The following is a 17,860-nucleotide window of genomic DNA, read 5'->3' as shown; positions in this document are numbered from 1 at the left end:
AGGCTGCAAAGAAACCAGGGAGTTCCTCAGGAAAATCTAAGAGTGTGTGATTCCCCTCATGATACACCAACAAAGTAAAAGGGAAGCCCCAACGATACTGAATGTTGCAAGCCTGTAAAGCATCCAGAAGAGGTTGCAGAACTCCTGTGCTGTTGGAGGGTTTCATAGGCCAGGTCTGGAAAAACTTTTATAGCAGGTAAATCAAACTGTTACTCATTCAGAGACCGCATTTTACTAAGGAGTTCCTCCTTCTCTGTGTAATAGTGGAGTGTGCAGATCACATCTCTTGGTGCAGCATCAGAACGGCCACATGGCCTGAGAGCTCTGTGAAATCGATTAAACTGGATATGAGTGGATTCAAGTTTGCCTAGGATCCTACTGAAAATGACACGGACAACCGAGGGAAGATCCTTGTGCAAAGTAGCTTCAGGGAGCCCTTTAAGGCGGGCATTATTCCATCTGTTGCGGTTTTCTTGATCTTCCTGCTAATATAGCACTTGCCTGATAAGGTGACTATGGTCTGTTAGGCTGGAAGAGATGTCCGCTAGGGTCACATCATGTGCCAGGACTCTCTTCTCTATGGCCTTAACCCTATGTCCTACGTGCGCAATGTCTGTTCTGAGGCCTGCTAGCTTTGAATGAATGATCGATTCCATTTGTGGCAGCATGTGGTCAAGGTCAGCTTTTGTAGAGGGCTGCACCTCATATGACCTGGTGAGTCAGCCCTAGAGCTTGCCGAGCGTGTTGGGGAGGTGGCAGTTTGCGGAGCTCTGCATACCTTGTTGTTTGTAGTTCTGGAAGTGCCTGGCGCCATCTTGTTCTCATCACTGTTCCGGGAGGCAGAGCGGGTGTTCTGGAAGAGCCGTGCAATGTCAGCAGTTCCGGAGTCTTTAGTCCTGGCACCTGACTTCTTACTACACCTGGACATCAGATCTGGTGGGTGAGTAGCATGGATGGTAAGGGTAAGACCCGGTAATACAGCTGGAGTTCAGTGGAATTATCTGCCTGCCATGACATTCTGGCCACATAATTGTTTTTAAGTGAAATAGTTGGGAGTGTTTATAGAGGAGTATGGAACCTGTTAGCATTGGCACTTCCTCTCTTGTCCTGTAGAGGACAGTCATATCCTTTATACGGGGATACACAAGGAGCGTGCCCATTTCCTGTGAGTAGGCGTGACTTCATGAGCGGCACATGCCCAGTAACAGGAGCTGCTTATGTATGAAGGAAAGAAGACATGCATGAGTCATTCCTGTTACTGGACATGCGGGGTCATGGACTTGTGCATGCGCAGCCACAATCTGCTCATTCACATCCACTTCCTGTATACAGGATTCATAATCGCTGAGCCAACTGGAAATGGGAGGGACAGAGGAAGCAGCAAAAGCAGTAATACCTTCCACACAACTCTATGTGCAATGCTAATGAATTAATAAAATAAAAATTGGGTCGTGTCAAGTTTGTTACAAAGGTGGACGGGGTATCCCAAGTTTTACAGGGGGGCCCAGTGATTTCTAGACATGCCCTTTCCCTGCCCCCCACTAATCTGTCCAATAGGAGCTGTGGCAGTTTGGTTACTTATTAGTCAGAAGAATGGGAGGAGAGATATGGCTTTACTGTGTATATATAGGCGTACATATGTATGTATTTATATCCAGCTACAGAAGTATTAGCGGCTTTGTGTCTCCATGATATAAATGAGGTAATTGCTCTACCTCACCGCTCCTATAATTTGGTGTTGTGTAACGTCACAATATCTGTGTCTGCACAGTTAGGAACAAGAGAGAGATAAAGGTACATTACAAGGGGCATATGGGTGACAGGAGGATCAGTGTTCTCCCCAGGGCTAATTAGGTGGGCGGGCCGCCCGGCTGATTTGAAGCCCCGCCCGCCTGTTGTCATGTGCTCGCATGGGGCTTCTAAAAATCCAGTGCTGTAAAGCTTAGTAAACTTCACATAGGAGATCTCCGTTGCCTGCTTTCAATCAGCGCCAGCCTCGCACAATAGCAAAGGCTGACGCTGTACACTGCAGGAGCGCTCCTCTGCCTGTCAGCTCAAGTGTTCTGGTGAGACAGGGAGGGATTGGCTGGGCGGGTTGTAAGGGGCAGGACTCCTGCTCCGATTCTCCCTACTGCTCTCTGAGTAATGGGATCTATTTTATAACGGTGCCTCTCACTCTCGTCATTGAAAAGAGAGACGCAGCAAAGCAAAAAACGCCCACACAGCAGCAGTTTCCAGCAGTGAGATGAGAGCCACGTGGGTCTGACAGTCCGGGACAGCCTCAGAGCGGCTCATGTAGTCTCTCCTTTCTCCCCCATACTGCAGGTAAACAACATGCCTGAGTAGTTGACATCTGATGAAGGAGTTTATCCGTTACATGTAACGTCTTGTTCCTGAATATAGCAATTTGAATTGCAGCCAGTGGAGTGCCGTCTCTTTTCTTTGTTTGGAGGTTACCTCAAAACCGTGTGAGCGGTCCGGTTTGGGACTTGGCACCGGCAAAATATCAGGTTGAGTACACCTGGAATAGCTGTAGTCGTGGCAACTACACACAATAAGGACTGCTAGTTGAAAACAGCAGCTGCTGGTTTAATCCAGCTGGGGGGAAGGCACGGAGATCAGGAGAAGTGATGCCACCTCAGACCTCTGCATGTTTATTTATTTACTTTGGGGGCAGAGGAGACACAGCCATGCACAGCATGTTTAGTGATCTGCTGTCTGTAGGGCAGCGTCCTGTGCACTGTCTCCTGCTGTGTGTGTTTCCCCCTGGCCCCAGCTTGTATCGTGTCTGTAGTGCTGCCCCCCCCCTTCACACTGCGGGAACTTAGTGGAGCTGAACTCTTGCACAGGACAGAAGAAAACAGAGAAATGCACCTTGTATTTAGAGCGAAAAGCCTGTGTAATTTGATCTTTCTGTGTCAAATGACTGCAAATAAGCTCATTTGAAAAGCACTGAATGTTAACATGTCTGCTTCCAAGAAAGCAGGAAGTAGACACACTGCAGATTTTTTTGCAGGATTTGTATCAGCTGTAAAAAAAAAAATGTTTTTGTTTAAAGGTTATTATGTCGTTGTGCATCTTTTTGAGCAGAGAGGAAGTTCTGAGTTCAGGTCTGCTTAAAAAAGGACCTGAGCACCTTAATCTGAAACAATCTCTCCCTAATGCTGGGTACACACAATGCAATTTTCTGACAGATTTACTGTCAGATCGATTATTCCCAACATGTCCATTCTGATTTCCGCACGATTTCCTATAGAAGTGAACAGAAAATCGAAAATCAGATCGGATATGTTGGGAATAATCGATCTGACAGTAAATCTGTCAGAAAATTGTATTTTGTGTACTTAGCAGGTACATCAGCTTGCCTCCTCATCCTCTCTTTATTCTGTAAGCAGAGTTGCATCCCCCCCCCCCCCCTCGCATGCCACCCGGCTACTTTTTCATGCCACCCGGCTGGAAAACATTTCTGGGGAGAACACTGGAGGATACACTGGTAAGAAGAATGTGTAAGTGACACCACATTGCTCCACAAACATAACACAGATTTCTTGCTATAAGTACATATACTGTAGGTCTGTTGTCACAAGAGTAACACATTGCTTCCATTGTCTCATCAAGCTCTACAGTTTGCTGCTTTACCATGTATGGCCAATGCTTTATGTGTAGGGAGGGTTAATGAGATGCAAATAACTGACTTGTATGCAAATATAATGCAAATTGTATGCAGCTAATCACATTTCTCAGGAAATTAATTTCGTTATACAAATTCCAAGATACAGAAAATGTATATACAAAGCAAAGTTATTATCATGTGATTGGCTGACTGTAACGAGCACAACCTTCTGCAGTTCTCTGTCAGGCTGCAATTTATTAATGGTCAGTGACATGCCAATGCCTCTGAGATGCTGCAAATGATATGCTAATTATATTCAAAGTTATGCAGGCGCTGCATCTGGCCCATTTCCAATCAACTTTGCATCAATTTGAAATTGTCAGCAGCTCACTGACCATCCCTAATGATAATTGTTCCTCCCCTCATAATTCTCTAACAGGAAGTGATGTTGTTTCTCTATTTGCAGGGCGGAGTCCCAGCATCAGGAACCTCTCAGAGACTCATCTCTCTGTATCCACAGACTGTAAAATGGAGGATAATGTAATTGGACAAGAGTCTCCTGCAGATATTCCCCCAGACTCCCTTCACCTGTCTAAACCTGAGGGGCCTCCTACCCAGCAAAGCTCTACCCCTTCTAGAGGATCGTATTCCTGTTCCACATGTGGGAAATGCTTTGTTTGGAAATCACAGCTTGTCAGACATGAAAGATCTCACACTGGTGAGAAGCCATATTCATGTTCTGAGTGTGGGAAATGTTTTGGGCAACTGGGAAACCTTGTCAGTCATGAGAGATTTCACACTGGAATAGGACATTCATGTGCTAAATGTGGAAAATGTTTTGTTTGGAAATCCAAACTTTTACTTCATGAGAGATCTCACACTGGTGAGAAGCCCTATTCATGTGCTGAGTGTGGAAAAAGGTTTGGGCACAAAGCACACCTTGTAACACACAGGAGAACTCACACTGGTGAGAAGCCCTATGCATGTACTGAGTGTGGGAAATGTTTTGTTCAGAAATCAGACCTTGTTAAACATGAGAGATCTCACACTGGTGAGAAGCCTTATTCATGTGCTGAGTGTGGGAAATGTTTTGGAGAGAAAGGAACCCTTGTAGTACATGAGAGATCTCACACTGGTGTGAAGCCCTATTCATGTGCTGAGTGTGGGAAATGTTTTGTTCAGAAATCAGACCTTGTTAAACATGAGAGATCTCACACTGGTGAGAAGCCTTATTCATGTGCTGAGTGTGGGAAATGTTTTGGAGAGAAAGGAACCCTTGTAGTACATGAGAGATCTCACACTGGTGTGAAGCCCTATTCATGTGCTGAGTGTGGGAAATGTTTTGTTAAGAAATCAGACCTTGTCATACATGAGAGATCTCACACGGGTGAGAAGCCCTATTCATGTGCTGAGTGTGGGAAATGTTTTGTGCTGAAAGCCAAGCTTTTACGTCATGAGAGATTGCACATGGGTGAGAAGCCGTATTCATGTGCTGAGTGTGGGAAATCCTTTGGGCACAAAGGACACCTTGTCACACACAGGAGATCTCACACTGGTGAGAAGCTCTATGCATGTACTGAGTGTGGGAAATGTTTTGGAGAGAAAGGAAGTCTTGTCAAACATGAGAAATCTCACACTGGTGTGAAACCCTATTCATGTGCTGAGTGTGGGAAATGTTTTGTTCAGAAATCAGACCTTGTTAAACATGAGAGATCTCACACTGGTGAGAAGCCTTATTCATGTGCTGAGTGTGGGAAATGTTTTGTTCAGAAATCAGACCTTGTTAAACATGAGAGATCTCACACTGGGGTAAAGCCCTATTCATGTGCTGAGTGTGGGAAATGTTTTGTTCAGAAATCAGACCTTGTTAAACATGAGAGATCTCACACGGGTGAGAAGCCTTATTCATGTGCTGAGTGTTCGAAATGTTTTGAGAAAAAGGAAAACCTTGTCAGACATGAGCGATCTCACACTGGTGTGAAGCCCCATTCATGTGCTGAGTGTGGGAAATGTTTTGTTCATAAATTCGACCTTGTCAGACATGAGAGATCTCACACTGGTGAAAAGCCTTATTCATGTGCTGAGTGTGGGAAATGTTTTGGGCAAAAGCGAAACCTTGTCAGTCATAAGAGATTTCACACTGGTGAGAAGTCCTATTCATGTGCTGAGTGTGGAAAATGTTTTGTGAATAAATCCAACCTTTTAGTTCATGAGAGATCTCACACGGGTGAGAAGCCCTATTCATGTGCTGAGTGTGGAAAATGCTTTGGGTGCAAAAAACGCCTTGTCACACACAGGAGATCTCACACTGGTGAGAAGCCCTATGCATGTACTGAGTGTGGGAAATGTTTTGGAGTGAAAGGAAGTCTTGTCAAACATGAGAGATCTCACACTGGTGTGAAGCCCTATTCATGTGCTGAGTGTGGGAAATGTTTTGTTCAGAAATCAGACCTTGTCAGACATGAGCGATCACACACTGGTGAGAAGCCATTTTCGTGTGCTAAGTGTGGGAAATGTTTTGGGCAAAAGAAAACCCTTGTCAGACATGAGAGATCTCACACTGGTGGGAATTCATGTGCTGAGTGTGGGAAATGTTTTGTTCAGAAATCAGACCTTGTCAAACATGAGATGTTACACTGGTGAGAATCCCTATCCATGAGCTTAGTGTGGGAAATGTTTTGTTCAGAAGTGAGACCTTTTCATTCATGAGAGATCACACTGGTGAGTAGCCCTATTCATGTGCTGAGTGTGGGAAATATTTTGGACTCCTCAGGATCTTATGCCAGGATTATATTTGTTGATTTCAGCTCTTCATTCTATACCATACTACCATTGCTGCTACACAGCAAGCCCTCCAACTAAGCATACCTGAACCCATCTGTAAGTGGATTACCAGTTTGTTGACCAACAGGAGAGAGCAGGTTAAACTTGGGAAATATATGTTAAGGTCTTTTAATAGTTAGCAGTGGAGCACCCCAGGGCTGTGTGTTTTCCCCACTTCTTTATGCTCTGTACAGCAATGGCTGCATCTCCACTGATCCACCTGTAAAGGTTCTAATGTTTACAGATGACACAACAGTAGTTGAACTCCTATAAAATTGGAATGATTCTGCATACAGGCGTGTGGTTGGTCAGCTTTCCTCCTGGTGCAGCAGTAACACCTTGAAACAGAGGATGTACCACCTACGGCAACTCAGGTAGGGGTTGATTCAGTAACACTAACGCGCTCACATAGCATGAGGTAAATTGAGCCACATGTGGTGCTTTCAGTGTAGCATTCAGGAAATGCTTTAGAAAAGAAAGTAAACTTTTGAGAATCCCCCATGAGGAGATAGAGTAGTCCAAAACCTGTCGGTTACTTTTTTTTACTGTAGTAGTCCTTTAATGCAGAACCACACTAGAGCTGCATGGACTGGATTACAGCTCAGAACCGAAAATGAACACTTCTCACCCTGTTTACTACCATTTTTTATATACTGTGTTTGACCTGTAATATGTTGATTCTTCCCTTTTTATATAGAATGCGCAGATCCTGAAGATTGCATGATTCATCATAGTGATTAATAAGTGTGATTATAGTGAGATGGCTTGCATGAATATTATATTGTTCATTTCCAATTTAATATCATTTGAAAATAGTTGAAAACCAGTCCTGTTGTGTAATGTTTTGCCAGAAGAGATTCAGAGAGTATCTTTATCAGTATACCTGATGTATGATCAACCTTGTGTCCTTAAGATTAGTAAATAACAGATACTGGCTATATTTACCGATGTTCAAAGTTTGCTGTTGTAGATTGAAATCTGAAGACTGTTTAGAGTAACCCAAAGCTTAGCAAAGAAGGGACAGCCAGTTTATATAAAATAAGCTGAAAAAAAATGAGGTAGGATTAATAGAGGAAAGGTACACGCCAATCAATTCACTAAAATCGGTTATTAATAAAATATCATAACTTTATTAAATTTGTTTAACCACTTAAAGGGAACCTAAACTGAGATGAATATGGATGTTTCCCTTTAAACAATACCAGTTGCCTGGCAGTCCTGCTGATCTCTGTGACTGAATCACACACCTGAAACAAGCATGCAGCTAATCCATTCTGACTTCAGTCAGAGCACCTGATCTGCATGCTTGTTCAGGGGTTGTGGCTAAAAGTATTAGAGACACAGGATCAGCAGGAGAGTCAGGCAACTGGTATTATTTCAAAAGGAAAAATCCATATCCTACTCAGTCTAGGTTCCCTTTAAGTCTATCTGGACAGATATATCCCTCCAGATAGACTGCCCTGATGCTGCTGTGCCGGGCGCGCTCCCGCCGCCCTTCGTTAGCCCCGAGATCAATGAATGGGAAGATAGTTCCCATTCATTGATCTGAGTCCCCAGCAGAAAAACTGATGGCCTCTTATCAGAGGCTGCAGTCTTTCTTTCGGAAAAAAAAGTTTCATGTCCTCCTAATGCTTCCTGGAAGCGAGATCGTTCACTTCCAGGACTTTTTGACTGTGGTCATCTTGTGGCCAAATAGTAAAACTACACCCACAAACATTTTTAATAAAATAAACACATTTATATTACATTTAAAATTAACTGTTTACTTCCCACACCAAAAATTACCCAAATAAAATTTTTAATAAAAAAAAAATTACAATTAAAAAAAACAAAACAACATAAATAGTTACCTAAGGGTCTGAACTTTTTGAATATGCATGTCAAGAGAGTATATTACTATAATTTTTTTTAATTATAAGCTTGTAAATAGTGATGATGCAAATTGAAAAAATGCACCTTTATTTCCAAATAAAATATCAGCGCTATAAATGGTGATAGGGACATAATTTAACCACTTTATCCCCTGCGGTACGGATATCTCCGTCCCTTTTTCTTTCCTTTCACCCCCAGGGAAGGAGATATCCGCACCTCCCGCCGCTGCTCGCGCTCCCGCTCGCTCGTGTGTGCGCTCCCGCCGCTCATGCACGCCGCCGCCCACTCGCCCGGAGATCAATGAACGGGAAAAAATGTTCCCGTCCGTTGATCTAAGCCCCCCGCAATGATCAGCTGCTTCTATGAGAAGCAGCGATCATTGTGAAGAAAAAAAAACCCAGTTTCCCAGCCTCATAAGACTTCCTGCAAGCATACTTTCTACGCTTGCAGGTCGCATAAACAAAAAGTTACTGTGGCCATCTTGTAGCCAAATAGTAAAACTACACCCTAAAGCATTTTTCATATACAAATACATTAGTTTTACATTAAAAATTAACTCATTACCTCCCACACTCCCCGATTCTATATTTTTTTTTTTGTAATAAAAAAAAAAAAATTACAATAAAAAAATACATAAATAGTTACCTTAGGGACTGAACTTGATGTGAACGGAGGAGCCAGCACAGCACCGGGGCCACCGGTAGAGGAGAGGGATGGCTCAATAGGACCGAGCCTTCCCTCTCCTTAGGTCAATATCTGACTCTTTTTTTATTTAATTCAGGGTTCCCATTAGCTTTAAGTTAAAAGAGTATGCATTAGCCTGACGTCTGGGCTGGCCAGCTCGCCCCACACTCAAAACACACATACCCACACACCTAATCCACGTGAAAGAAGATGATCATGTTGTAATTAGTTATTGGGGGGGAGGTGTTCACATTCCTGCTCATAGGGGAATCTCATGCATCTCAAATTTCTCAGAGTGCTCATAGTTCTGGAACCAAACTCAATAGCAAGCATCCAATATAATACAGTAGTTTCTATGCAGAAAGATATTGCAACAGGAGACTGGCAAAGTCCACAACATGGGCTGAATGTCAGTTAATAAGCAAAGCGGTTCAGCAGCGTAGCAGCACATGCAAAGGTATGTTCACGGTTTCCAGCAAAGCAAACAACAGTTGCAGTCAATATGTGAGCCTAAACCTGTGTATGGCCGTGCAATGGTATAGCAACCCGAGCACGCCGTGACATCATCACATACAGAGGCTTGCAATGAAATGGCCAGAAGCACCAGTATACTGTACCGCTCCAGTGTCTGTAGTCAGCTGCAATGGACGAGGAAGACAACTGTAGAACCTCCCAAGTCGTAGCACTTCAATCAACAGAGCCAGTAGAACTCCTGCTCATGTCGCCAACATTAGATCCAATGTAGGAGCAGATTGGATTGAAGTGCTGTGAATCGGTATGCACCATCCGAGTGGGACGTGGAGAGATGTAATCACCGTTGAGCTACCATATAGAGCAGGCATAGGCAAACTTGACCCTCCAACTGTTAAGGAACTACAAGTCCCACAATGCATTGCAGGAGTCTGACAGCCACAGTCATGACTCATAAAGGCAAATGCATTGTGGGACTTGTAGTTCCGTAACAGCTGGAGAGCCGAGTTTGCCCATGCCTGATATAGAGTAATCCCATAAAGATCTAAGGTGGTCTCCCATGCGCAGGGAATGAACAGCTGACACAGCTGTTCATTCCCTGCGCATGGGAGACCACGTTAGACACGGAGGGTTTTGCCGACACGGAGGGTTTTGCCGGCTAGTATTCCCAGAGCGTCTAAGATAGGCACTGAGTAAATGTTATCTAGTATCTGATGGATGAAAAATACAAGCTATGCCTCAGGGGAATAAAATTTATATAAAAATATACTGTCAGTTTTTGCCACATTAGAGAGGTGTATTAGATTATGTTGATACGTCAGATAATCTATTTAAATCCCTGCAAATGTAAGCAAGGAAAAGGATATAGAATTGATCCATAAGATCATATGTCAACATACTAATCTACTTGCCATATAAATGAACGTTATATCATTAATCCTCACCATTTGAACATCAATACAAGTGAGTTTGCATGAGAAGTATGTGTAACGATCTGCTAGTGTGTGAGAGCACTAGCAGATAGACAAGTATCAGGCTAGATTCACAGTGGGACGTTGCGTTTTGATGCCACGTTAAAGTCGCACCGCAAGCTTACAACGCAACGCGCCCAAAAAGTGGCAACGCAGCGTTACCGTCACATACAGCAGATACAGTAAAAAATACAGGCAATGAAAAGTATGCTTCCAAGTCATTACTGAGCATGTGCAAACAGTCCAACGCAGCTAATAACGTGTATAACGCACTGCATGCAGTACTTTTACTTAACGTGCAGCGTTAGACACCAACGCAACGTGTGCACTGGGAATGGGGCATTGATTTTTCATTGCAGTGAGTTATTCTGCGTTAAATGCTGTTTTAACGCGCGACTTTAACGTCCCACTGTGAACTTAGCCTTAAACTTTCCCTGCAAGGGTAAAGTCTTACAGACAGTGTCAGTAGAAGGCCGTACAAACACTGAGTACAGATATAGAGAATGGTCAGACAAGTCGGGTAGGCAACAGATCAGATTGGTCAGGTACAAAATCGGCAGGCAAAATCTAAGTGAGTAATCAGGCAGTGGTCGGTAACAGATCAGATTGGCAAAGGTACAAAATCGGCAGGCAAAGAGAAGTCAGAGAAACAGGCAGAGGTCAAACACACGTATAATCAATATATATATATATGTATATATATATATATATATATATATATATATATATATATATATATATATATATATATATATATACACACACATATACATATACATATATATACAGTGTTCTCCCCAGAATTTTTTTCAGCCGGGTGGCATGAAAAAGTAGCCGGGTGGGGAAGTAAGGGACCTTTTCCACTAGGAAGCCTGATCGCAATCGCGCTGCGATCACACAGCGTACAATTTCCACTATCCGTGATTTCGCCGTATAGCTGCCGGGAATGGTTCACAATTGATCACAATCGCCCGACAATTGCCATTCTGAAAAAAATGAGTTTACCATTTATTTTTAACACTTTCAGACACAGAAAGAAAAAAAAGGAACACTGCATAGTTATTTGTGTGTTTGCCACTGTACATACACATTTCAATCTCATAACATGTCACCTCAAGTAGCTTTTAAGTTAAAGCTATAAGGGAACTACCACTTAAATGTACTTATCGATCAGAGGGTACACACTGGGTGTAAACACAGTGTGATGAGAGTTCAACCAATTTTCAAACAAAGTAGGGGAGGAGGGGAAATGCATTGCATGCCCCACGGGAACAGTGGCAGCTCCCAGCATCCCTGCACAAACACCAAATATTCCCACATAGGATGAGGTGAAATGACATGCTGACACATTTTCTGTGACAAAAAAATCTGAATGTGCTGCAAATTCCAACAATGTTAGGGACAAAAACCAATCACCCACAGCAGAACTATAAAATCCAACAGATTCTGTAACTGTTCTAAGAAAAGCGGCAACTGCATTTCACTGAAGTAGAAAGATAATTACAAGAGCTCAGAAATCTTCACAAACACTCAGAAGTATACTGCAGAAATCGTCAAATATGAGTACTGTATTGCTACGCTGAAAGACAATGCAGAAAGCAGCACTGCACTTTGTATACAGCCATTTACAAATTCACCAGAGGCTCCAACTCAGAAAAAAGGAGATTCCAGTTCAACAGGACCACAAATACACATGAGAAGCAGTGTCTCTAATCCTGCAGCCTCTATCAAGCTACATTCCTCACCCGCCGTCCAGTCTGCTCCCACTTTCCTCTCCACTCAACCGCGTCTCTGCCTCCAGGTCACTTCAGGCATTCCTCAGCCTCACAGTTATTCTTCGTCTTCCTCCCCCGCGCGTACAGCGTGCACACAGCTAGAATGACAGTTTCCGGGGGCGGGTGTCTGCTCCGAGCAGCAGGCATCTCTGGTCTCAGGACGCATCTAATCTCTTTGCTGCTCGGACGCTCTTTGCTACTCGGACACGGGCTAATTCTACCACATGGGTGGCCAAATGTTACCCGGGCGGCCGCAGATTTTACCCGGGCGGCGCGCCCTGCTAATATGCTCTGGGGAGAACACTGATATATATATATATATATATATATATATATATATATATATATATATATATATATATATGCTGAGCTAGTGTGGAATCCCCGAGGTCCTGCCGGTTCAAGCCACACACGGAACTGACTATGGTCTGAAGCCTTCACTGCGAAGTGTTAGCTAGAGCAGACAGTGAGCAAGTGTCAGAACAGCGCTTAAGTAGCCCGGATAAGTAGGAGAACACACCCCCAAGCCACTTGGCCAATCAGGAACCGGAGGTGGAGCCATGTGTGTCAGCTGACACGCTTCCTTAGAGCATAAGAGGAGCGACGCTGCCAGCGCATGCGTCCACCCTCATTTACAGTCTGAGTATCATGCGGCCGGATCTCCGCATGGACGCTGCTGACATCCTGTCTATGCGGCCAGCCGCACCGGAAGTCCCAGATGCGCTGCCAGCGGAGGCAGCAGAAACTGACATGGTAAGCGCCGGATTACTGACAGTATGCCACTCCTACACATAACAATTGCTACTGGCTTAATTCAATGCAGATCATCAATAATGCGCTCATATGGGATAGACATTAAATATTAATTATATCTGGTCTTATGTGAATTTAAATCTGTGATATATTGTGCTAGCCTGTATGAAACCTGTCTGTCGGAGATATGTATGTGTAAATGCATGTCTGCATTTGTACACATATCCTGTGATAGAAACAAGCATACGCTATTCACTTGATAATGAAAGTGGATGATACAACATTCCTCATAGGCAGATTCCGACCATATTATTTCAGAATTTATTGTCAGCATTATGCCAGAAAATTGCTGTTTAATGTCAAATTCTTCTGAGAAGCCAAGAGGTCGAAAAACCAGTTTGAGATGGCGAACACTAAAGCTAATACTAAATACCCTTGTAGGAGACACAATGTAACCAATTCTAATCAGATCGTTGTATACTAGGGATTTTCCCATTGTTCAATCTTGAGGGGAAGATTATACAAGCTTACAAAGTTTATTCTTGCTATTACCACATTCAAAATTCAAAGATGGAACAATAGATGGAATGCCCTTCCACAGCACATCCGCCACTCTCCCACCTTTGAAATCTTTAAACGCTCCCTCAAAACCCACCTTTTCCGACAAGCATATTCTCTAGCTTAGGCCATGCAACCACTAAATAACCTAATTACGCACTACCTGTACATATACTGTATACTTCCCCCACCTCTTATTTCCACCCCATTCCGTTAGATTGTAAGCTCGCAAGGGCAGGGCTCTCACCCTTTTGTGTCATGGAATGTTATTAATTTAATTGCTTGCACTCTGTTAGACATTTATACATTTTAGTCATCATGTTAAATTTGCAATTGTAATCAACAGTGCTGTATTTTGTATTAGTGTTCATATTTGATGTATATCATTGTCTGTATCATTATGTATCCCTTGTTTGTTTTCTTACATTGTACAGCGCCACGGAATATGTTGTCCATTTATAAATAAATAATAATAGCGCCACTATAGTCACGGGTTATAATAGGTATTACAATGGTGGAAATCGTGAAATCCATTAAAAAGCCAATGGTGACATCTATTGGTGATAGAAAATACTGCAGCCCATGTGATATTAGTGAACCAGTAATTAAAATTAAACAATTTAAAACACACCTACTGCGTGCTGATTTGTTGAAGTGATAGTCTCCTGGGAAGTCTTATAGATAGTGATGAAAATAAATGATGAGGGCCTAGTCATCACAGGGGAGACAACATCTGAATAGAACATCTAAGAGCATATAATACGGTGGGATGCGAAAGTTTGGGCAACCTTGTTAATTGTCATGATTTTCCTGTATAAATCGTTGGTTGTTATGATAAAAAATGTCAGTTAAATATATCATATAAGAGACACGCACAGTGATATTTGAGAAGTGAAATTAAGTTTATTGGATTTACAGAAAGTGTGCAATAATTGTTTAAACACAATTAGGCAGGTGCATACATTTTGGCAGTTTTGTCTTTTTTTTTTTTTTTTTTAAACCTTTAGAACCAATTATTGGAACTCAAATTGGCTTGGTAAGCTCAGTGACACCTGACCTACATACACAAATTAATCCATTTGTGAGAAAGAGTATTTAAGGGATGGACGTATATGTCATTTTTCAACCCAAATAACTATGTAAGGGGGTCAATTGTAAGTTTCCTAACTCTTTTAATTTACTCTGAAGAATAGCAACATAGGGGTCTCAAAACAACCCTCAAATGACCTGAAGACAAATACTGTTCACCATCATGGTTTATGGGAAGGATACAGAAAGCTGTCTCAGAGTTTTCAGCTGTCTGTTTCCACAGTTAGGAACATATTGAGGAAATGGAAGACCACAAGCTCAGTTCAAGTTAAGGCTCGAAGGTGCAGACCAAGAAAAATCTCGGATATGCAAAAGCGACAAATGGTGAGAACAGTCAGTCAATTCACAGGCCAGCACCAAAAACCTACAACATCATCTTGTTGCAGATGGAGTCACTGTGCATCGTTCAACCATTGGTAAAAGGAACAAGCACAGAGACAACAAGAGCCCAAATGGTGCAGTATGTCACGACAAATAATAAATCCATGAAGGACAGATGAAGTAATACTCACAAAGGTGGGTTGCCGAAGGGCAACCAACCACTTTAGGCAGGTGGAGATGCACAAACCCGACTCCACTCAGGTTACCAGGGGACCTGGAGATGGTTGCTGTCTTGCAAAAGGCACATACACTCTGAGAGCCTGTGTGATGGGGATAGCCACTAGGAGTCAGGTGTAAGGGACCTCCCTCACTCAAAGGGGAGTAAGACACAGGATAAGGGAAAAGAGGTGCCCAGGAAGAATAAAATGTATGAAAACCAAATAAAAAAGAAAAAAATGAGGTGGCTTACTTCATTGATGAGAAATTCATATAGAATGAATTTTTATTAGTAAAGCACAGGCAACGCATTCCTTGGGAACTCACCCACTTCCTCAGGCCAAATAAAGTACCACTAAATGCCGGTAGCCGCATTCAAGGTACCTCTCAAATAATAAAAAAAAAATTATATATGAATTTGTCATAATAGAGGTAAGCTACCTCATTTTTTTTCTTTTTTTTTTTTTTAACCCGGTTTTAGTACATTTTATTCTCCTTTCCCTTATCCTGGTGCATTAAGTGTACCTTAGGGCTCGTTCACACTACAAGAGCTTTTCTAAGCACTTTGGGATTGTAAAAGCTCTTGCTAATGTTATCCTATGTGAGTGTTCACTCTTGAGCGATGTGATTTTGTAAAAATCCCCAATAGCATTGTATTAGCAAGAGCTTTTAAAATCTAGCATTTAAAAAGCTCTTGGAAGTGTGAATGGGCTCTTAGTGTTTCCGTGAGTTTGCTCAGTTTCACTTTATCCAAGAATGTGGTATCTGAGGCCATGGCTCCCCCTTGTGGTTTCTAATAGAAATGAGCAAAGTAGTACTTAACCCTCCTGGCGGTTTATTAAAATCCGCCAGGGGGCAGCACAGCCGTTTTTTTTTTTTTAATTTTTTTTTTATATCATGTAGCGAGACAAGGTCCCCCCAGCCCCTCCGATCGGCTCCGATTCAAAGAACGGGATATCCTGGAAGGCTTCCCCCGCCGCCATGGCGACGGGTGGGATGATGTCACCGACGTCGTGATGTCAAAGGGGACTCCGATCCACCCCTCAGCGCTTCCTGGCACTGATTGGCCAGGCAGCGCACGGGGTCTGGGGGGGGGGGGCAGCGGCGCGACAGATATAGGCGGGGAGCGGCTGCGATCGGATTGCACACGCAGCTAGCAAAGTGCTAGCTGCGTGTAGCAAAAAAAAAATTATGCAAATCGGACCAGCGGGGCCTGAGCGGTGCCTTCCGGCGGCATAGCCCGAGCTCAGCTCGGGCTTACCGCCAGGAAGGTTAAACGACCCATTAATGTTTAGTAAATCATTGTGAATGCTAAACAGTGGTGTTATCTTTTGTATATCATTACAATATACCTTAACAATTAAGTTCTCAGCTACCCATCTTTTTCAGAGCTGGGAGCGTTGTCTGATCCTCTCCAGCTTGACCCTGCTGTCCGTTTTGGTATCTTTATAAACATAATATTTGTAATCACTCCATTTACAACACAGGAATGGCAAAGCTTTCCACAGAGTTTGATCCTATCACATTCCCTTTGCTTTGTGTTACCATCACTGGAGGGAGGTAAATGAGGTGTGCAAGAGGAGTAAATGGGCCATAGGTGGCAATAATAATAGCTGCGATTAGCGGCAATAATAAAAAATGTAATAGAGGGCGCCGTGGCTACCTGCTATGAAAATGTACGACTATACATGCCCGCTATGTTTCCATAGCGAATAGCCCTGACGTTATTTTATAAATGTCCAATCATTGGCACTAATTGCAGCTTTGCAGCATGGAGAAAGGATAAGGGTTAGGCAGCACAAGGTAGTTGGGCATCAGTAGAGGGAGGGTTAAGGGTTAGGTATCAGTAGATGGAGGATTAAGGGTTAGGCATCGTTAGATGGAGGGTTAAGGGTTAGACATCGGTAGAGGGAGGGCTAAGGGTTAGGTATCGGTAGAGGGAGGGTTAAGGGTTAGACATCGGTAGAGGGAGGGTTAAGGGTTAGACATCGGTAGAGGGAGGGTTAAGGGTTAGGCATCGGTCGAGGGAGGGTTAAGGGTTAGGCATCGGTAGAAGGAGGGTTAAGGGTTAGACATCGGTAGAGGGAGGGTTAAGGGTTAGGCATCGGTAGAGGGGTGGTACGGGTTAGGCATCGGTAAAGGAGGGAGGGTTAAGGGTTAGGTATTGGTCGAGGGAGGGTTAAGGGTTTGGCATTGGGAGATGGAGGGTTAAGGGTTAGACTTCGGTAGAGGGAGGGTTAAGGGATAGGCATCGGTAGAGGGGGGGGGTATGGGTTAGGCCAGTGCTGGTCGTAATGGAGAAAGCTACGCTTACGGATCATTACGCGTAATTTTACGCTATTACGCATTACGAAATTACGCTTACGGCATAGACAGTCACTTTCGGTACATGTCTATAATTACGCATAGCACTTACGCAATTACGCGTAAGTATACCGTAATTCGGGTTATTACGTTATAGGTTTACGCGTAAAATCCTACTAGCAATTAATGTGTAAGGTCATGCGGCCAAGCGGAAAAGTTGACGCATGGATCAATGTTAGGTAGCCGCCGACTTTAAGGGTTAATAGCAAAGCCCCCTTAAGTGCTAAGAGCCTCAAATTTGGAGAATATATTAAGGAGATCAGAAGGAATAAGAGGAAAAAATTTTTTTGCAAAAAGACCTTATAGTTTTTGAGAAAATCGATGTTAAAGTTTCAAAGGAAAAATATATA

The 17,860-nt window shown here is 43.2% G+C and overlaps 1 protein-coding gene across 1 annotated transcript in view; it reads left to right on the top strand.

The window, feature by feature from the left end:
* The window catches only part of LOC137536987 (zinc finger protein 208-like), a 71,659-nt gene that overhangs the window by 8,823 nt on the left and 44,976 nt on the right, over positions 1-17,860 (top strand). Inside the window, exon 7 of the mRNA XM_068259150.1 lies at positions 4,080-6,252. Coding sequence (XP_068115251.1) covers positions 4,080-6,252 — 2,173 coding nt within the window. The remainder of the gene's footprint in view (positions 1-4,079; positions 6,253-17,860) is intronic.

This window comes from Hyperolius riggenbachi, chromosome 10 (genome assembly GCF_040937935.1).
Source record: "Hyperolius riggenbachi isolate aHypRig1 chromosome 10, aHypRig1.pri, whole genome shotgun sequence".
NCBI classification, from domain to species: domain Eukaryota; kingdom Metazoa; phylum Chordata; class Amphibia; order Anura; family Hyperoliidae; genus Hyperolius; species Hyperolius riggenbachi.
The sequence above is the reverse complement of the archived record's forward strand: the minus strand, read 5'-3'. Positions and strand labels throughout refer to the sequence as shown.